General features: G+C 38.3%; 2 protein-coding genes and 1 pseudogene across 3 annotated transcripts; 1 reads left to right on the plus strand and 2 right to left on the minus strand.

Moving 5' to 3' along the window:
• Positions 1-3,555: 3,555 nt before the first annotated feature.
• LOC110058770 (fibrinogen-like protein A) lies at positions 3,556-9,556 on the minus strand. Its single transcript, XM_089272204.1, has 6 exons — positions 9,511-9,556; positions 8,982-9,095; positions 8,378-8,500; positions 7,660-7,782; positions 5,548-5,928; positions 3,556-4,052 (listed from the first exon to the last, which is right to left on the minus strand). Exons 1-6 carry the CDS (start codon positions 9,554-9,556, stop codon positions 3,799-3,801), a joined length of 1,041 nt encoding a protein of 346 aa, XP_089128330.1. The 3' UTR covers positions 3,556-3,798.
• Positions 9,198-12,490, minus strand: LOC110058773 (delta and Notch-like epidermal growth factor-related receptor; annotated as a pseudogene). Its single transcript, XR_016201651.1, has 4 exons — positions 12,191-12,490; positions 11,204-11,318; positions 10,305-10,418; positions 9,198-9,899 (listed from the first exon to the last, which is right to left on the minus strand). The product of XR_016201651.1 is annotated as a delta and Notch-like epidermal growth factor-related receptor (transcript).
• A 4,777-nt stretch (positions 12,491-17,267) lies between these two features.
• LOC149104272 (uncharacterized) lies at positions 17,268-18,285 on the plus strand. The gene has a single exon (XM_089272063.1). The coding sequence runs from the start codon at positions 17,361-17,363 to the stop codon at positions 18,231-18,233; it is 873 nt and encodes a 290-aa protein (XP_089128189.1). The 5' UTR covers positions 17,268-17,360; the 3' UTR covers positions 18,234-18,285.
• The last annotated feature ends 3,136 nt before the right edge of the window (positions 18,286-21,421 follow it).

The raw sequence follows: 21,421 nt of genomic DNA on the forward strand, positions 1-21,421 counted from the left end.
AAGGGATTTAATGTCAATTCGTAGTGGGCAAATGATGAAAAAAAATCTAACGAGTGGATTTTTTTTTAAATAAACAAAAACCATTTTCTAAGCCTTGTTTTTAACCAGCCCCGTTACCGTGGCAACAGCACATACCTTAGCCAAAATGCGAGAATAAACTTTTCTGTGATTAACCTTGACTCTTGCAAAAAACGGGCGCCAAAGCATAAATAGCTTAAAAGTAATGGTGAATTAGGTATAGGCTCTTGAAAACTGTGTTCGGCCACCTTAAAGGCGCTGAAACTAAAGCTGAAACACTTCTGAAAAAAAAATCTGAGTTCCAACTTTCGATTTGTGCTTTCCGTATCCAAGACAATCATTACAGAGATTCTCCAGTTTCACTACTATTTGTACTTAGAATTATTAACAGCGGGTGCTTGCTGGAATCAGAGAAAATGTCAGGGATAATCCGCACCCGACTTTCGTTGACTTGAACTCTTTATTCGCGCGTCTGGTCTTAGCTTGGCAAAATCATTTTTGAAAAAAAAGCATACTTAGTGTGGACTATTGCAAAGGAATTCGAATTGACACAATATTGCTGTAAATTCTCTAGTCATAGCCTACTTTTAGTACTCTTTTGTCTTGTCAAAACCTCCACTTGCCTCTGTAACTCATCTAACTGTTTCTTCATGTCTGTGAGGAGGTTCTCGACCTTTTTGTTTCGCACAGCGTAGAAGCTGTTGTGGTTGTTGAAATTACATGGCGAAGAATATTTCACTGATGGGGTCTTCACTGCAGCTTGCTCGACTGCTGATGCCGGCAACAACAACTGAGACGAAAAGTACACCAAACGCCGCGTAACGAATCATTTTATGCGAGGACGTTCGAGTACACCACAAAACTTTCTGTCCCTTAGTCGAAAGTTAAACACAAATTTTGCAACAAGCTGTTGGTTTATATAGTTAAGGACGAAATGAAATGGACACGTGTTGGAACTTCCGATTATGTGGTTGATAAACTGCTTTTGATTAGAATCCAAAATAAGCAAGCCATGACCCAGTGTCCGTTTAACAACTGACCTACCGTGGGAACCGAATGAATAGCGCCTTTTGAAGAAGATAACCTTCCAGGGAGTCTCTTATAAAGCTCCTAAGATTCCAGCATACTGTCACGTTTAATGAATCAGGCTCTCATTTAAAATCATTAATAGTACAGTGATAAATAAAATCTGTCTGACATGATGACTAAAATTTACGATACTGTGGAAAACCAGTAACACAACTGATCATAGTCGCAATAATTTCTGTACACCAATTGGTATAACACGAATTGGTATGACAGCTCTTACGCTTGGCTAAGCGAAGAGGACGCGAACCTCCTCACAGACATCACGGAAGAAAAGTTACATGGGTTACAAAGCCAAGTGGAACTTTTGGAAAAACACCAGAGATCAAGGTAGACAATGACTCGAGAATTTACAACTCTGTTTTTGAATTAAGCAAAGCTAAGGTCAGAGACGCAAAAAAGGGCTAGGTCGATTGTAGAAAGTTTACACCTTTTTCAAAGGCCAAGTGACAAATATGAAGCAGTTTCTCTCTGACACTGTGTCCCAGATTCCTACTGCAATCCGCTTTTAATAATTTCATGTACGCAACATGGCTAAAAAGATTGTCCGTGATGTAGACGATTCTCTTGGATACAAAGAACACAAATCGAAAGTTAGAGCTGAGAAACTTTCGTAGAAGTGCTTCAGTTTTAGTTGACTGCACTTGCTTGGCAAATGTATTTTTAAACAGTACAATGCTTGCGTTTGTGTCAACTTGGCTTCCATTCATGAGTTTTTCCTTATCTGTTCTATTTTCTCATCAGCTTTCACTCGGCGACGTGACTTGGCCGTGTTCCACCGTACGTGAATTCCTCCACCACCCCATCACACTACCCCTCCTAAGCCCCTTTTGGTAACAAAGCCGTTCTTTCCATGTTGGAACTAAGCACTGCCGCTCATCCTCCGTGCAAATCAAAGGAGATTTTGAAAGTTTACGCTCTTTTTCGCCGTTTAAAGACATGAAATGTAAACACAACAAACTTGAATTATTGTTCGATATATGCCCCTTAATTGGTGATGGGCATCGCTGGAGCCTACTCAGTAAAATTGACTAATTTCTTACTTAAAATTGTACGGCAAGAAAACACAATATTATGCGCCATTACAGCCCCGAACTACAAAGGCTTCCTCATGCAGGGGAAAAAGAGATGAATGTCATTTCCATATGACAAGACTCCTCGCATTAGCCTCAGTTGCAAGCTACAATCATGGACAAAATTCCTGGGACAAATTTGCACTTTTGGCGCTTTTGCGCACACACCAGACGCAAATATAACTTCATCTCCCTAACCTCGCCTCCCTTCCCCCATGTAATGTTGAAAACTACTACCTGCAATTTCTTCTGGTTTCCAACATTGTATTAGGTGGGAAGAGGGAACAGTAACGCGTTCTTAAAAGGAAAGCAGCGCTTTTTACAAACTTTAGCAGTAAAACACAGATAATTCGTTAAATTACACAAGTGTCCCAAGGACGTTTGTTTACGATTGTAGTTCCAGTCTAATACCGAAAATGCGAATAATGCCACCCCCCACCCATGTGAACCTGGGGGGGGGGGTGGGGGGGGGAGTGGAGCGGCATCGGTTGGGGAAGGGGTTATAGTGAGAGAAGCTACATAAATGTTGCATTCAATACCAAAATACACACCGGTCATAAAAATGTTAACCAAGTTTAAGTGGCGTGTAACTAATAAAGGAAAACAACGTTCATGACCATTTTGCAGAATTCTCTTGTTACATTTTGTAACCACTTTTTGACCGTAAAGAGCCGTTGCTAAGGGCGTTGCTATGTTGAAATACGGCTACCACTGCGCAGATTTCTTAATTTTAAAACTTAAAACGTAAATCAAGGTGTAATTGGAGGAAAAACGTTTTAAAATACGTTTTGCAAATGTTTAGAGATTTTGAATGATCATGTTTCGGAAAAATGGCTCTGGAAGAGAAACCTTTTTGAGATGACAGATACCATTCATGTTGCTGGTGTAACAGTTCCTGTACCACTAGACTCTTTTATACTGCACAGCACAGTTGGATAAGCGACAAAAAACAAATATTAATGAGAGGGGGCCAAGCAAAAAACCAAAGCAAACAATTCAAATTGAACATAACATTGTTAAGAATCCCAACTGGCCGGAGGAAAACCAGTTGCCTGTTTATGAGCGTAGCGGAGGATTTCAACTCGTGGCTGCCGTGTAACAAGTCCAGTTAGTGGTCAGTGCTGGACTCGAACCCGGGACCGCTGGATTACGAGTCCGACGCGCTGACTACTCGGCCAGGCTGCATTCAGCGACTGTCGATATCACTCTGAGCGCGCGTAGTATCAAGACCATTTTGTTACTCTCGATGAATGCGAACCTCTTTGGGCAAGAGAAAAACTGCAACAATAATAAATGGCAACATTGACCAATCAGAGGTCGAGATAAACATGTAATCAACTGTAGCAAGACCGGGGAAACCCAAGTAAGCCAAGCCTGCTTGTTCTTAAAAGCATCTTTACTCTTACTGGCTACAACACCTTTACTTTACTTTACATGTATTTGTAGAACTATGAAAGCCAAGCAATTACTGTCGACAATTACTTGTAAATCACTCAATACAGCAAAACTGTTTAGGTTTTCAAAGCAAAGCATAATTAATATAAACGACGATATCCGCTGTTCATAAGTTCTCTTTTGTATTGTTGTTATTTTGTCGTCAATAGTAAAGAAGCGTAGATGTCTAATAATTCACCGGTCGGATCTTTATTTCAGCTCTTTGAGCTGAATCTAATTTCCACTGGCTCCACCTAACACCATCATTACCCCTGTAATGTCCGTGATGATAGATACCATTCAGGTTACTGGAATAACAGTTGACGTACCACCAGGCTCCTTTATAAGACACAGCACAGTTACCACCAGAATTGTCGTTATCTTGGTCTTTTGTTGTAAATGGATAACCATTATGATGAGCCAGCGAATCCCCAGCGGTTCCTAATTGAAGTAAAGCAGAGAGTAAATAAAACGTAGCTTATTTCAAAGTTACTGAGATTAAGTCACTCAAAAATTGTAATGAGTTAAAATTATACTGAATCAAAACTTAGCCAATCGGAAAATCAAACGATGAAATGTCGCCAGTGAAAACCAAAACAATATTCAACCAATCAGGAACGCAGCGATCTATTTTCACTGTTGATGATTGAATTGAATGAACGTTCCTAGCATCCAAGTGTTTGCATTGAGAGGGGGGCGTAAGGGGGGTCCGAAAACCGCAAAACCGCGTTAAAAAACGTAAAAAACCGCAATACCGCATGGAAATTTACCAAAATACCGAAACCGTAGTTACAAATGTGCTACGGTGCCGTCATCATTACTTATTGTTCGCCATTCCATTAGAAATGCGACCTTATTTAGTTTGATAAAAGTGTACGTCAATGTTAATCAACGTATGATCATCGCACTCATAAAATAATACTGTAATAATTGACACACGTCCGTGGGACTGACTTCGTTATGCTGCTGTGGAACTAAAAATCGTTTATAACGTTCCACCCAATTCACACTCCTTTCAACTGACCTCTAAGTGATATGAATGGAAAATAGCACCATACATGTACATGCTGTTTTGCGAAAAACATCGATGTTTACGACTTCAGCACTGGAAACCACTCGAATGTTACACAACGCAAGCTTTCCGCGACTTTATTGTTTGGTTAAAATTTGTCAAGATGCTAGTTTTCAAGCTCAAATATCCCGAATACGAGCTCAGAATATCCATTTTAGGTCGCAATTCCACTGAATCAACCTTAAATTTCATTTAAAATTTTCCAAGAAGAATTTTGAATGACCCGAAGACAACGTAGTCAACCCCATGAAGTGTTCAGTAAAGCAAACGATTGTTGAAGCGTATAACTCTCCAGAAGCGAGTTCTTGCTCCCAGTAGAAACGTCGCCGAGCTTCCAATCTCTCCTTGAAGTAACATTGTCTCTTCCCGACCATCCTCATAACCGCTTCTTCTTGCTCGGCAGCCATTGTATCGCACGATTTCACGGCAAATACTCTAGGAAATCCGAGCGAAAGATTCTCAGCCCGGAAAGTCAGTAAGTCGACGTATTATTGGATAAAATGGTTAATCATACCAATTTAACTGGAAAAAGCGGAAATTACAAACAGCAAAGCTTGCTTGCACAACAATGGTCCCTTGCAAAACATAAACAAGAGATCAAAAGTCATCGGAAGCGTCAGGATCCGAGTAATAACTGTCATAACTGGAACGCGCAGACGGCTGCAGACCGATTACCGCGATCGAAAATTTATGAAAACCGCTAACCGCTTAGTCTTATTAAACCGCAATACCGCAGGTTAAAATAAAGATTTCCGCAAAACCGCACCAAAAATAACGCAAAACCGCGTCACCGCAAATCCTTACGCCCCCGTCCATTGAATTGACGTGATGCTAGAGATACTAGAGCGTAGAAATGAAACTAACCTGAGTAACTTCCCACGCTCAACTGATACTTAGTTCCCTCGCTCCCAACTCCAAAGGAATCGTACTCGGCATAAACAGTGTTTCCTGCAAAGTCTTCCAGGTCAACACGGAGCTTATATTTTCCACTGCTGGTCAGGCGTTGTATCTTATCAAGTCCGAGCCAAAATTCGACATTCAAATTACCGAACCCTCGTTTATAGTCAGCCCAGACGCGGTAGAAGTCAACCGAACCATCCATTCTTTTCTGGAACACTGTCCACCCTCCCCCGGCTGCTGTTTGATCACAGAAAACATCAAAGGCACCTAATCCATCAGGGTTGATTGTATACACACCACTGTGTTTTATTCCAGATTTGTACAGCCCAGCACAGTCCTTTACAGCTGTATAACAAAAGATCGTAAGACAAACCTGGTTACAACACTGGAAAGTGGTTTAATTCGGTGACATCAAAATTTATTTCAGAGAACACATCAACCCTCTTCATAAATTGCTGTCCATTGTGAATTATATATAATTAAGTATAAGTATAAGTATTGTGAATTATGCCAGCATATTAGCTTATTAACATAAGCCTGACTAACCGTCGTTTTTGAGTTGATATTTCAAACAATTTCTACTCTCAAACGAGTTTTGGGGGGCTGATTTAAATGCACACAAAAAAGATATCAATTGGCAGCAATTTTTAAAAAGGATCTATTAACCAAGACAGTAAAATATGCATTATCTTTATTTTAGAGACACTCTACCTTTTATCTGACCAAGACACTTAGCTACTGGGATTAATAAAATTCCCAGCAACAGTCTATGTCTATGTCTGTCCAGAAACTAACATCCAGTTGAATATTTAAATGCTTCGTTAAATTCAATTAGTAAATAAATAAAGTTGACGTTGTTGGTTGGCAGACAACGGCGACGAAAAGTACCAAGATGGAATAAGGAAGCGAAAGACTAATGTGCTGCTTATTGTAATCGCTTTTCTGCTTTATCGACCACGCTGGGACCAAACGGCTCTGAAAACGGTCATCAAGGTGTCGCCAATTTTGGTTTTTTCAGCATAACTTCAAATGTAGTAAATATCTCGTCGCGAAGCTTGGCAAGTGAATAGAGGACAAATGTCCATTTTTTTTGAAATTAAAATTGACAGGATATATTAAAATATGACGTCACAGATAATGACGTCATTTAATAACCTCGATTAAAAGTTTTTAAATTCCAAATTTCTTTTACTTCTTTAGAAAAAAGCACAGCAAGAGTAGTTTAGAGAATGCTCAGCCCAAAACCGGTGACCCCCCCCCCCCTTGATAAATATTGAAGGTGTGTTTTCCTGTTAGCAATCTCTCTTATGTTGCATATTGACTGTACTATATGAGTAGAACAGGTGTAATCTAAAACATGCCCATCAATGATTTTCCTGCCATTCTAAGCACCTCAAAACGTATTTGTGACGTCATTCGAAGTGACGTCATCAATTGTTCAAACAACAAAAACTTGTTTAAGGGGCCAAGACTAAAAAGTCTAAAATGATACGATTTTTAACAGCACTAAGTACTCTATATTACCAAATTCTCAGAGTTCCTCAAAGAAAACTGAAGAAAAAAAGTCAAGGAGGTTGATTTTAGAGGAACAGTATGGTTCCGAAGGGGAAACTGAAATTTCTTTAAATTGCTATAACTCGACAAATATTTTTCATAGTGAGGAACGGTTTTCAGTATAATAGTCCCCTAGTCATGCTCTTGTTAATGATGTATTTCGTGATTTGACATTAGAAAGTTCGTATGACACGTTTTTGTAACGTCAACAAATATGACGTCGCAATATGACATTTTGACATTTTGTTACATTTGAAATGATCAAGACAACGATCCAAGGCAGTGTGCAAAGTTTGGTATAGAAATATGCAAAGGGCGCAAACTTGCCCTGAATGACCGATTTTAAGGTCGTTTGGCCCCGGCACGACGTTGCCGTTTCTGATATGGTTTGCTTAGGTCCATTAGTTTCCATAAAAACGAAAGGGAGAGAGAAAATTATAATACGTATGCAGGTATACTCTCTGTTCCCTGTATTGTGTAGTATATATACATTCTTTCCTACCACACTAAGCATACCCTCACCTGTACAAGTTTTACCATCTCCAGTGAATCCAGCTTTACAGGAACAAACATGGGATCCGAGAGTATTCTGGCAGTTGGCATTGACATCACAGACTCCAGCTGAGGCACTACACTCGTCGATGTCTGACAATAAAGAAAACAAGAAAACAACATATTCAACTTCTGGAACAAATGGTAAAATATTGGTAAAGTCGATTTCATTTCAAATCTTGTTAATGTAGTTGTTTGGTCAAAAAAGAACAGGTAGGTCGTTAGGTTGGTCGCTGGATAGGTAGGTAGGTAGGTAGCTAGACAGATAGCCGGTCAGATGTATTTAAGTAAACGGGTTTATAAGAAGGTCGATCAGCGAGGAGCAACTTGCGTGACTAAAATGTCCTAGATTCTTAGTTCTGAGACCAGTTAAACAAGGTTACAGATAAATTGAAAACAAAGGAAAAGATGTTGTCCACCAGTTATTTTTTCCTATATTCACCATCTTACCATGCATATTTTAGCTGTTAGAAGTTGTTGCACGATAGCAAAGGACATTGTAAATGCTTGCATCCTGAATACGAGGCTTAAAACTTTGGTTGGAAATATTAACGGTATTTAGGAATGGTCTACTTTGTTGACGTGGGCAAAAATTGATCTATCGGCCTTAAAAGCCTGTTGTTGGCTCAGAAGTGTCGACTATATTGCCTTGGACCTCATGACTCAATAGAGCGGTACGTTTATCTACCTTGGCATGTTTTTCCGTCTCCGGTGTATCCAGCTTCGCACGAACAAAGATAAGAACCAAGAGTATTCTGGCAGTTGGCTTTGACATCACAGACTCCAGCTGAAGCACTGCACTCATCGATATCTGACAACAAAGAAAATAAGAAAACAACACATTCCACTTCTGGTACAAAAGTTAAAATATTGTAAATTCGATTTCATTTTAAATTTTGCTAACGTAGCTGTTTGGTCAGAAAAAGAGGAGGTTGGTTGTTAGGTTGGTCGCTCGGTACGTAAGTAGGTAGGTAGGTAGGTAGGTAAGTAGGTAGGTAGGTAGGTAGGTAGGTAGGTAGGTAGGTAGGTAGGTAGGTAGCTAGACAGATAGCCAGTCACATATATTCAAGTAAACGGGTTTGTAAGAGGGTCAATGAGTGGGGAACATCTTCTGTAGCTAAATAAATCTAGAATTTTACTTCCGAGGCCAATTAAGTAAGGTTACAGATAAAATGCAAACAGAGAAAAAGGCGATGTTCACTAGTACTTTTTCCCTATATTCACCATCTAACCATGCGTATTTTAGTTGTGAGAAACAAAGGACATGGTAAGATGAGCATAACGACACTAACCTGTTTGACACCGTGTTCCACTGAATCCCGGCAAACAGCTGCATGTGAACCCATTCACTTGGTTGGTGCAGGTTCCACCGTTCAGACACGGGTTACTAGCGTACTCATCGATATCTAATACGAAATTAAAATAACAATGAAAACAAATAATAATCAAGTCATCTCATATTTATATTATAGGTCCTTGTTACTGAAGGCAACCGTTTTGGACCCAATATGCTTCCTCTAAGTCTCATTTCTTTCCATCTTTACTGTCATAGTATTAAAACGCCTTCCCCCATGATCCCAAAACACCAGAAACAAGGGCTACGTTTATGATAAGTGTGTTTAGAGGTAAGTAACTTATACTCTGCTGAAGTACATTTGGTGTTTCTGTAAGAATTTCGCATAGAGCTATTATTTAGATAAATTATGACAAACTGTACTCCAAATGTCGTTACTCTCTTATAACCGCTGCATGCAACTTCTCCAAAGAATTTCAGGCATAAAGACATTAGCCTGTTTGACACCGCTTTCCCCTGAATCCCACTACACAGCTGCACGTTTGGATTCAATACATATGCTTCAGGTCTCATTGCCCCAAACACCAGAAACAAGGGCTACTTCACAAGTGTGTCCAAAGTTAAGAAAATTATACTCTACAGAGGTACCTGTAGTGTTTCTCTGAAAAAAATTGCTCTAGAACTTCGCTCGGAGCTGCTATTTTAATAAGTTATAACAAACTGTGCTCTAGATATCATGATTCTCTTTACAAGTGATGCATGCAACTTCTCAAAATAAAGAATAGCAGGCATCGACTCTAACCTGTTTGACACCGTGTTCCACTGAATCCCGGTACACAGCTGCACGTGAAGCCATTCACTCGGTCGGTGCAAGTTCCATTGTTGAAACAGGGGTCACTAGCGCATTCATCGATGTCTAATTCGAAATAAATAAAAAACAAAGAAAAAAAAAAAACATAAAAGCAAATACGAACAACGTCATTGGGTATTCTATCATAGGATTTCGTCGAAGGAAGCATTTTTGGACCCAACATGCATCCTCCAAGTTTCATCGCCTTCAATTTTTAGTGTCATAGCTTTAAATCCTTCCCCCCGGTTGCAAAACACAAGATACAAGCGAGGTTTACTTTATAAGGGTGTCCAGAGTTAAATAAATTTTACTCCACAGAAGTACCTGTGGTGTTTCTGTAGCAAAATTGTTCTTGAACCAGAGTTGTTAGTTTAAGCTATTATGTTACAAACTGTGGTTCAAGTCTCGCGATTCTCCTTAGGAATGCTGCACGCAACCTCTCTCACGAATTTCATGAATTAAGACACTAACCTATTTGACACCGCGTTCCTCTGAATCCCAATACACAGCTGCACGTGAAGCCATTCACTTGGTCGGTGCACGTTCCACCGTTTAGGCACGGGTTACTAGCGCACTCATCGATGTCTAATTCCAAATGAAAATAATAAGAAAAACAAAAAAGTAGTGATTTATAACGATTTAAAAACATTCTGAAACATGTCCGATTACTTAGGGATCCTGGTGTTTCCTCGACAACTGGTTACTCACACACGTTTTTCTGCACTTTCTAGCAGTAACTATTGCCACCTTTCTCGGTGGTTTTGTAACGTCTTATTTACAGTCCCATGTTGTATCCTTAATGTAATGTTGCCATGTTTAACATAATGACTGAACAGGTGGCTAAACAAACATTATAACACAAACTGGATCTGTTCGCACTTTCAGTTCTGGTTTGAGCTTGCGTATGAATAACATCTTCTTAAAACAGCATACAATTTCACTAGTACGCTTTGTATTTCGCAAGTACAGTTACTTATAACTTTTGTAAGAGACGCTGGGGTATCCGAGCATTTTGTTTGATTTGACAAGAACGACTTTCATTTGTGTCCATCCACGCTCTCGTGCTGGTGCTCACGAGTGTCTTCTAAATATCCTGAATCACATCGGTAGGCTTCAATTGAATTTAACAATGGGGGGGCTTTTAGATTTTTGCATCTTGAGATCCTCATTGAGCTTCCGACTTACACACACAAGTTTGATGGCCTCATGACTGGTTGTAGAGTATAAATGGTAAACAAGCTCCGCTTTGTCTATTTGTTTTTTCTCGAACATTTTTCCGGTTCAGTTTGGGTCACATGTATGACCGCAAACCGAATTGGACTCTACCCAGTCCTGTTACTACTGTTCGTTACAAAAAGCTAGAACGCTACCTGTTTCACAATATTTCCCTGTGTATCCCTTGGCACACACGCACACATAACTGTTCTTCTCGTAATGTGCAGCACACTTTCCATTGTTTTGACAAGGCTAACTGATGCATGGAGACTGAAAAAGAAAAGAAAACAATGTCCTCGTGCCGAGCAGTTATACCAAGTTGCTCTGTCGGCTCTGTTTTAAATGCTTATTACTTTCCCTGATATTTAGTATTCGCATGGCTGGTCAGTAGCAATCAATCAGTTTTCAGAGTCTTGTTTGATCAAGTTTAAAATTTTACGTGGATAATTTCCGGCGAACACCGCCAATGAAACAGACAATCCCACTTCGGTAAGAAATTCTCCTCTGTTTAATATTCCTATTATTGTTTTTAGGTGCCACAATCAAAGGGTTTTAGTTTTGAGCCTAAAATTATTAGCTCTTTTGATTAAACAGGAAATCCGCCAAAAATGAACTATAAATCGTTCAGAAAGACTAAACTGTTGTGGTAGATTCAAACCCGGGAATGTTCATACGTATACCCTTTCAGAAATGAAAGACAGCAGCTTTCGAGAAATGACGTGACATTTATATTAGGATATCAACAAAGTTACGACCTGTCCCATTATAACCTATGGCTAGTTAATTAAGCATTGAGCCTCCGTGACGCTTTGAAAGTAATTAGAGTAGAAACGTCACTGAACTTGAAAAATTAAAATTGATTTAAAAATTAAGATTAATTTAATGCTTCATATCTTAGGAAACTGCTGAATTTTTTTGAAAGTGACGGTTTAATTGCAATAAATTCAAAATAAGGAAGCACCGATTTCTTTTAAGAACTTTTTTTTTTTTTTTTCCTCTTTCTTTTTTCCTTCTCTTTTTTCTCTACTGATCGGGCTAAGTTTTTTCAGAAATTTGTTCCACTTAAACACAGGACTGTGAAAGATGACAAAAAGAAGCATAGAGAAATATGTTCAATTTTTTAAAGTTGATTTTTCACTTACCTCGATGCTATAATGATGATGAAACTGGCTTGCGACGAATTTTTTTGAATTGTTGTAAATGTCGGATGGGAGCAGTTCACAAAAGATTTTTCCGCTCATGATATCGGAGAATGCAGCCAGGTTAAAAGAGAAACATGACGATATGTTAACACAAGCAAGCCCACACTCGCTGCCTTTGAGAACATAATCCGAACCAATGTTGGTGATATTGAGGTAGGAGAATTTGTGAGCCTTAAATTTGGCATAAGCCATTCCTCTATCTCTGCCTCGGCTGAGAGTTTTACCACCAACATCAATGACTTCATTTGTAGAGATAAAATAAATAAATAAATAAATAAATAAATAAATAAATAAATAAATAAATGAATAAATAAATAAATAAACGCGCAGTTATGAAAATTCGAAGGGAAAAACGGATTGTGACTAAAGTGATGTCTTAAAGTTACAAAATGATAGAGACTTTACCCTTAGAACCATTTGAAGAAGAGACAAATATCACCAAGACAAGAAGATAGTTGCTTAGTTTATGAATTCGGAGTTCCATTTTCTGTTGCCGATCCAAACCAATTTCACCGAATGACTGAAAAATTAAGAACGATAAATTTCAAGCACATTTATATCAAATTTCGTGGCAATGGACAGCAACCTTATTGGCTTATGGATTGATAGGTATTGCAGATTATTTGGTTGATGGATGCCTGTAATTTTCGTTTATAGCCAATTACATGCTGCCAGCCAACGGGTAGCAAGAGAGGAACATGCATAATGTATTTGTTAGCAACGTAGAAATTAAAGTTACTTTTCAAATTCTTTTCCTTGGCATGTAACCTATTTATTTAGAGTTTCTACGACCTTAGGCTCTTTCTTTACATTAAACAAACTGGGAAAAACAAATTGGGAAATATATTTAGAATCTAGGCAGTGAAGGAACATGACAAGATCTCGAATATCTCAGCAGATAAAATTGAATTTCAATTTTTAAGGTCAACAACGCCCCCTCTTTAAACCATGCAATTAACTTGTGACGTTATATTGAAAAAGAATGCATGACAGTTTTAACTGGTGGCTATATAGTACTATAGCAAATTGAGGTCACAGCATTAATTAAACAAATGCTAAGTTGCTGGCGCTAAATCTTTTCGGTTCTATCTCTGTTTCTCACTAACTGTTGCATGATAACATTTGTTGTTTGGACGCCATTAACAGGTGAATCGATGGTTGTCTCCTAACCGGGAATACAGCCGCCCCTACATATCACTCCCGGCCACCTGTCATCGTTCCCGCGTAGGCGAGAACGTACGTGACCTTCTGCTAAATTTCAAATTTTCGACAATTTAAGGTGGCTGTGAACCCACTTCCCCTGAAGAATTTTTTCCGTATACTTTGTCAAAAGTTGTAGCTCGATATGCTTTTCACATTTCGACAATAAAACGAGCCGCGTTTGATTTAACCCTCGGACGCCAAAGACCGAATAACGAGATATCTCGAGAAGGTAAAAGCTATCTATTCCTGCTTAAATTTAGCCGGGAAAAGCGCAGTTCTTGATCGACACTTCGTCTTACGCTGCTTTTATGATGAGCGCTTCAACGAACATATTGGCTTCGCGTAGAAAAGGAACAAACTCTGTCATATACGCGCATGATTTTGAACTGATTTTAACCGGTTAAGTTTTAGTTGTCAGAACAAGAAAACACTATTATTTACTATGAAATGACCTTGGCAGTCAAATTACTATCCGAGACATTTTGTTTTTGTTCCTATTACGTTCTATCTCATTTTGATCTAGGAGAGAGTAATCCGTGAAAAAATGTGGTCGTTTTCTTAACCATGAACGTTACCTCTCCTGCAAGAAAATCTGTGGGAGGCTGTGCAGTTGATATCGTTCCATTCATACTTGTGGTCTTGAAGGAACCCAAGAATGTGAACACAATCCTCATTGTGAAAGTTGTTTGGCTAGTGTTTCGCCCAATAATGAAAGTCAAAAGGTGCTCCATCGCTCCACTCAAATGTCCCTTCACGGTTGATATCAGACAGGCCCAGCCTAGAGTGCTCTCCACCGTATAGACTCTGAACATACACGTTTTCTTCCTGACTGTGAATACTTGGAAGATTAGCTGTCAGTGTAGCGCAGGTTCCTTGACCGCCACTTGACGAATCACAGGAAGATACTTTTCTGTAGCGATAGCCTTTGCAATAGGTCCAATAATCCTGACAAACATCTGTGGTTAAAGCGTAAGGAAATAAGAGACCATCCGATCAGTACCAAGAGAACTGTGGATTCAGCAGCATGAAGGGTCCTAGGAGTATTGCTACTCCTCGAGATTATACGCCAATATATGGCATGCACACTGTACACTTCACTGTCTTAGCTTTATTGTTGTTGTTATTATTATTATTATTATTATTATTATTATTATTATTATTATTATTATTATTATTTATCGTATCACTAGACATTTATCCCACCCGGGATCTCACGTCCGCTGTTTGAACGATTCCATGCAACCAAGTTTCTACAGTTTTTGGAGTCACTTTATCGGATTTTCTACTTTCAATTTCTTCTTTTTAAGATTAAAACAGTTTATTCCCTTCAGCGGGGGAGGTGCATCACTGTTTGTATAGCTTCTGAGGGGTCTCTGTAAAGTGAGGACCGGATGGCGGATGGCGGATGATAAAATGCAGTTGATAAAATGCGGATAATAAAATGCGGATGACAAAGTGCGGATGATAAAATGCGGATGGAAAAAACCGCATGATAAAATGCGAGAATGACAAAATGCGGTAACTATATTACGAATGATAAAATTCAGACAAGGGAAAAATACCTTACGATATTTAAGGTAGGGAGAATTAGAATATCCGGAAACAGAATGCAATCATCCTCAACCATTTTTTCCCTGTAATGGCTAGTGTAGGAAAAGATGCGAACTTATTTCCCTGTAATGTCAATAGTAACGGACCTTTCTAAGGTTGAAACACCAAACAAAATATATTTCTGATATATTAAATTGTGCCTGTGAAAAATTCCGACGCTCTTTATAATACTCAGTCTTCATCTAGAGTTTCGTTTTGGCTTTAATGCAGACTGTTAATTTTAAAAGAGCTGTTCGGTGTCTTTTTAACATTTTCTTTACTTTTCCCAATTTGTTTTTTGCAGTCCGGCCTTAAAGTTTTTTTCAGATAATCAACGATTTTACGCTTTAAAGTTGCCTTGCTATAGTGTGACAGCTGTGCTTATAAAAGGCAGAACTCTTTACAAAAGTTAAAGAACGTTTCCTCCTTGTGTCCAAGTTTTGTTTCCACTATTTTAATGGCATGAAATCTGTTCCAAAACAAAAGCTGTAAAACGTTCTTACCTTCCATTTCTAAAGGTCTTATTTTCCTGCCCATCGGAAGATGAACCGGCGCTTTCACAAGACAAGCACACAAAGATTTCGAGATATAAAGATAAGCTCGAAGTTCAATCGACTAAATTAAATCCATCAACTCACGTTTTCGAAACAAAGGTAGATTCAGTCAGAGAATCGTCGCTGTTGGACGACTCCATGGCCCTTGTGCAGTCCACTTGCCACAGAGACACCTTTACACACGTCTTGTGCACAGTCTTTTGCTGCGAACGCTCTGTGTGTCCAGCAAACTTGTCGACTAGGGTACAGTGGGTAGCCGATCTGTGACCATAGAAGTGTTTCACTTATTTTTGAAAATGCTGGTTTTCGGCAGAGGAAATTTGCTGAGAGGTAAATAGCCGAAGGCTTTTGATGTGGTAAAAGACGGAGTATGAATAACTACTGTTCCTTGATCAAAGTCTTTCCGCGTTTACTTTTCTTTTCTTTTAATGTCACTTTTTTCATGACCGGCGTAAAAAATGTTTCGATCTATGAATTCTCCAGGCCTAATTTTACAACTCAGAGTGTAAGAAAACATCGTAAACTTATTCCCCCCTTCCCTATAATATCATTCACATTTTGTCATCCGCATTTTGTCATCCGCATTTCATCATCCGCATTTTTCCATCCGCATTTTATCATCCGCATTTTTCCATCCGCCATCCGCCATCCGCTGCCATCTGGTCCGCACTTTACAGAGACCCGGCCCATCTTCCCTCCTCCTCCATATAGGGTTGGAGTGGAGTTTACCCCAACATGACAGTAATAAGTCTAAAAGCCTCCTCCAAAAATATATTTTTCATTTCTCTGAAAAATGCAGGATCTTAATAGACTGACTTTCCTGTATTATGACCTTGTTTGCAGCCCCTGTTAATGATTTTCATGTTCATTTTACCATAATCTGGTAAAAAAAAAAAAAAAAAAAAAAAAAAAAAAAAATTATAATAATAATGATCTGGTAAAGTTTTCATTAAAAGCTATAAAGTTATCATAAACATTGTTCTGAAGTAATCTATTGAAAAATCATTTATTTTTCCTTTTTTTGTAGGAAAAGGCACACCAAATAATTTGCAGGCCCAAAATGACAAAACAAAGCCAACTAATGAAAGACTAGTCCCGACCAGAGATGACGCTGTAAAGTTACATGAAGAAAGAGGGGGACAGCTAACTTTCTGGCCAGAGTTTGACATCGACCCTTTAAGTGACTCAGAGATAATGGCCTCAAGACACTCGAATGCCAATTTTCCAAACTTAAATAACCTCTTTTATGAGGTAGTAAACAATGACTTTACTAATTTCAGAGCTGCTATTTGCTTTTTCAGAGATCTTAAATATCATTATTCTTCTTAAAATGTAATCAAATTATTTCTGACTGATAACTGGCTGGATAACTATGAATAATCCGTGCATGAACTTCATTCTAATTCTGAAAAAAAAAAAAAAAAAAAAAAAAAAATGGGAACCAGGAGAGGTTAGGGTTATACTGAAATCTAACAGTACTAGTTCTTAAATACTTTTTGCCTTTGAGTTATATTTGACAAAATTTAAACAGCAGATGCATCTTAGTATGCCCATATCAAAATAAATGAATACAAACTCTATCAAAAAATGTATTTTATTGATAACAGTAACAACAACTTCTTTGCACTACGAGAGCACGCGTGAGCCCGTCATGGTTGGACGTGGTTTCTGAGCGGAGCTTAAGTTTACTTCTTTTATAATATTTCCTTGGTATTTTCGACCTTAATCACATCTTGGAGTGATGCTATGTAGTGCCAATTTCAATGAAGAAGACTAGTGGGAAACATAAAAGAGGAGAAAGAGGTTCATTGGAAGAAGAAGATAACGTTTCGAAACGATGCAATATGGCGGATAGTGTCGGCGAAGTACCAACTGCTGCAGCCACTCAGCCCGAACCAAACCTAATTGACATCAAGGAGATGCTAGTTGAAATACAAACTACAGCTGCAACGATACTCAGGGAAAACCAAGAACTGAAGCAAGAAATTCTAGAGCTGAAATCCGCCCTAAATGCCAACCAAAGGGAAACGGAGAAGCTTAAAACGAAACTTACCAAAGCCGAGAAAGCAAATGACACGTTGAGGAACGAGCTTAACCACACAAGAATGAAACTTAAAGATCATATTGAAGAAATGAATAACTTAGAAGAAAAATATGACGACCTGGAGCAATATTCTCGTAAGAATTCGTTGGAAATTTTGGGCGTACCTGAAGGCGCGTACACATCAACCGACGAAGTTGTTATCCGTATTGGAGAAGCCATAAACGTCGATATCAAACCGGAAGATATAGAAATATCACACAAACTGAAAAGAAAAACCACTAAACCCGTAATTGTCAAATTCGTGAGCCACAAAGTAAAATCTCTTCTCTACAAAGCGAGAACCAAGCTTAAAAACGTAAAAACCTCTGACGTATTTCCGAGCTATGCTTTCGCGTCTGGAGAAGACCAGCGTATATTCATCAACGAGAATCTTACGAATTATCGAAGAGAGCTTTTCTGGAAAGCAAACAAGATGAAGGAAGATAACATGATTACCAGCACTTGGACAATGGATGGAAAAATATTCGTAAAGACATCGCCGAGCGGAGCACCGGTAAGGATTTATTGTGTAGAGGACTTAGACGATCTCTAAACTGTGTTAATATCAAAGGACTGCTAAATAAAAGAAGGGACTACGGACTGGATTGCTAAGCGAAGGAACTCCTAAAATAGGTCTGTTTTTTAAATTCATTATTGGTAATTTTTTTGTTTTGTTTTGTTTTGTTTTGGTGCTTACAATTGTTAATACAAGGGGGAATGCGAACCGAATTTTTTATTCCAAAAATCTATCCTTAAATGCATAAATTACACCTACACAAATGTTCGGTAATTTCATTGAATGTGAGAGGTCTCAGAGATACGGTTAAGAGAAGGAGCATTTTTACGTATTTGAAAGATCAGGAGGCCAATTTTTATTTTCTGCAAGAAACGTTTTCCAAAGTAAGCGACGAAGCCGTTTGGAGAAATGAATGGGGAGGTGAAATTTACTTTTCTCACGGGACTTCTCATAGCAAAGGTGTTTGTATCTTGATTAATCGAACGGTAAAAGAAAAAGTGACCTTCACATCCAGTGACGCGGACGGTAGAATAATCTTAATCAACTTCACTTACAACGGTCTAAAATTGTCATTTTGTAATATATACGCGCCCAACGACCACACACAACAAGTAAGTTTCATTCAAGAACTAAATTGTCTCTTAATTGACAAATCGGAAATTACAACTCTTATAGTAGGAGGTGATTGGAATTGTACGCTATCTAAAAAAGACAAAAAAGGTGGTTCTCCTTGGAGGCCAACAGCATATAGGAATTTGGTAAATATCACCATGGATACCCTTGACCTTGTCGACATACAAAGAACTCGTTATCCGAATGTTAACAGGTTCTCTTACAGGTCTAAAACGTTAGGCGTGAATACAAGAATAGACTTCTTTTTAATATCCAAGCACTTGACAAAATTTGTTAAAAAAGTGGACATCCAAACCTCAATAGCACCAGATCACAACACGATATTATTATCATTGTCGTGGCCGAACGAGAATCCTCGAGGACCGGGTTTTTGGAAATTCAGTAATTCTCTATTAGAGGACAAGGAATACACAACCAAAATTCTAGAATTATATCCTCAGCTTCGCGAAAAATATAATTATGTAAATGACCAACAGCTGTTTTGGGAACTGATTAAAATGGAAATAAGAAGCACAATCATTTCGTTCTCTAAAGGAAAAGCACAGGCGATTCGTAAGCATGAAGTGGAGATCAAACAACAACTTGATGAGCTGGATAAAATAATCTGCAATAGCCAGAACCTTGATAACATTGACGGAATTCTTAAACAATATGATGACCTCAAAAAAGAACTCCAACATCAATATAATAATAAAGGTAAATCTGCAATCTTCAGATCTAAATGCCGCTGGGTAGAAGAGGGCGAAAAAGCCACAAAATACTTTTTTTAATTTAGAAAAAAGGAACTATAATAGAAAAACTATCAACGAAATTAAATTGGAAAATGATGAAACAACTACTGATGAAACACAAATTCTATCAATGATCCGAATATATTATAGTAATTTGTATAATTCTCAAACAACAGATGCACAGGATAGCTTTGAAATGTTTACCGAAAGCATGGAAATTCCTAAACTAGACGATGCAGAAAGAGATGCTTTAGACGGTCTTTTGACTTACGGAGAATGTAAAATATCATTGGAGACTTTTGAAAACGGAAAATCACCAGGCGAGGATGGTTTTACCGTAGAATTTTATAAGCATTTCTTTGATCTTGTAGGAGCAGATCTATTAGCAAGCCTGAATGGAGCATACGAGCATGGGAGGTTATCGGTCTCTCAGCGTAGAGGCATAATTACGCTTTTACCGAAAGACGACGTGAATTATTGCTTTTACAGAATTGGCGACCAATCACTTTACTTAATGTGGATTATAAAATTGCATCAAAAGCCATCGCAAGGCGAATTGAGCCAATGCTCTCAAAACTCGTACATCCGGACCAAACGGGCTTCATAAAAGGAAGATATATTGGAGAAAATGTAAGATTAATAAGTGATATTATGGAGCAAACTCAGGTGAACAACACTCCAGGTATATTAATATCAGTTGATTTTAAAAAAGCTTTTGACTCACTGGAATGGTCTTGTATTCAAAGTGCTCTCAAAAAATTCAATTTCGGTGATAGCTTAAGAAAATGGATCGAGATCTTCTACATGGACATAGAAAGCGCAGCTTTGAACAACGGTTTTGCAACGGACTGGTTTAAACCCTCTAGAGGAGTTAGACAAGGATGCCCACTCTCGCCATATCTGTTTATCCTGACAGCAGAAATACTATCAAACAAAATAAGACAAAACTCAACCACGAAAGGAATCAGAATTTTTGGCTCAGAGATCAAACTAAGCCAATTTGCAGACGATACCAACTTATTTTGTGCTGATGTGGCTTCTGCTGAACAAGCCCTGAAAACTATGAGTGCTTTTGGGAATTTCTCTGGATTAGTGCTCAACGTAGAGAAAACAAAAGTATTCTGGTTAGGGAAATGGTTGAATAATAGAACCAAACCACTAGGGATGAAATGGATGAATACTCCCACAAAATTACTAGGAATCTGTATTTCCTATGACGAAAAAGGTAACAACCAGATGAACTTTAATTTTAAAGTACAAAAACTGCAGACAAATTTAGACATTTGGAAATCGAGAGGATTAACACTCTATGGAAAAGTACTGATAATTAAATCTTTGGGGTTATCTAACTTAATTTACTCAATTTCAAATGTTAACGTCCCTAAGGAAATAGTGCCAATGGTAAAAGATAAAATGTTTCGTTTCCTTTGGAAAAATAAGAAGGACAAAATAAAACGGACTAGTATGTATCAAGACCTTTCCTCGGGAGGCTTACGGATGGTTGACATCGAACTTACGATAAAATCGCTCAGACTTGCATGGATCAAAAGACTTCTCTTTAGAGATAACTGCAATTGGAAAGTAGTACCGGACTATTTTTTTAACAAACACGGAGGTCTCAATTTCCTGCTTCGATGTAACTACGATGTCAAATATTTAAGGCACATTCCAACATTCTACAGAGACATACTTATTGCATTTGATGAAATCAAGACTCTGTACAATTATGATCAAGGAACCGAAACCATTCTCTTTAATAACAAAGAAATCTTAGTTGATGGAAAACCGCTATTTATAAGGGAATGGTTTGTCAAGGGTATCCACACGATCCAACAGCTTTTTAATGAAAACGGTCAATAC

Source organism: Orbicella faveolata, unplaced genomic scaffold, assembly GCF_042242905.1.
Source record: "Orbicella faveolata isolate gen_17 unplaced genomic scaffold, um_ofav_v1 contig_34, whole genome shotgun sequence".
NCBI classification, from domain to species: domain Eukaryota; kingdom Metazoa; phylum Cnidaria; class Anthozoa; order Scleractinia; family Merulinidae; genus Orbicella; species Orbicella faveolata.

What these genes read in the sequence shown, in the direction of transcription:
- LOC149104272 (XM_089272063.1), top strand. Translation starts at nt 17,361, where the DNA reads ATGAAGAAGACTAGTGGGAAACATAAAAGAGGAGAAAGAGGTTCATTG.
- LOC110058770 (XM_089272204.1), bottom strand. Translation starts at nt 9,556, where the DNA reads ATGAGACCTGAAGCATATGTATTGAATCCAAACGTGCAGCTGTGTA. An exon ending in TCCAAACGTGCAGCTGTGTA is followed by an intron (nt 9,096 to 9,510) that starts GTGGGATTCAGG and finishes ATTTCGTATTAG; the next exon opens with ATATCGATGAGTACGCTAGT. An exon ending in AGACGGAAAAACATGCCAAG is followed by an intron (nt 7,783 to 8,377) that starts GTAGATAAACGT and finishes CTTTATTGTCAG; the next exon opens with ACATCGACGAGTGTAGTGCC.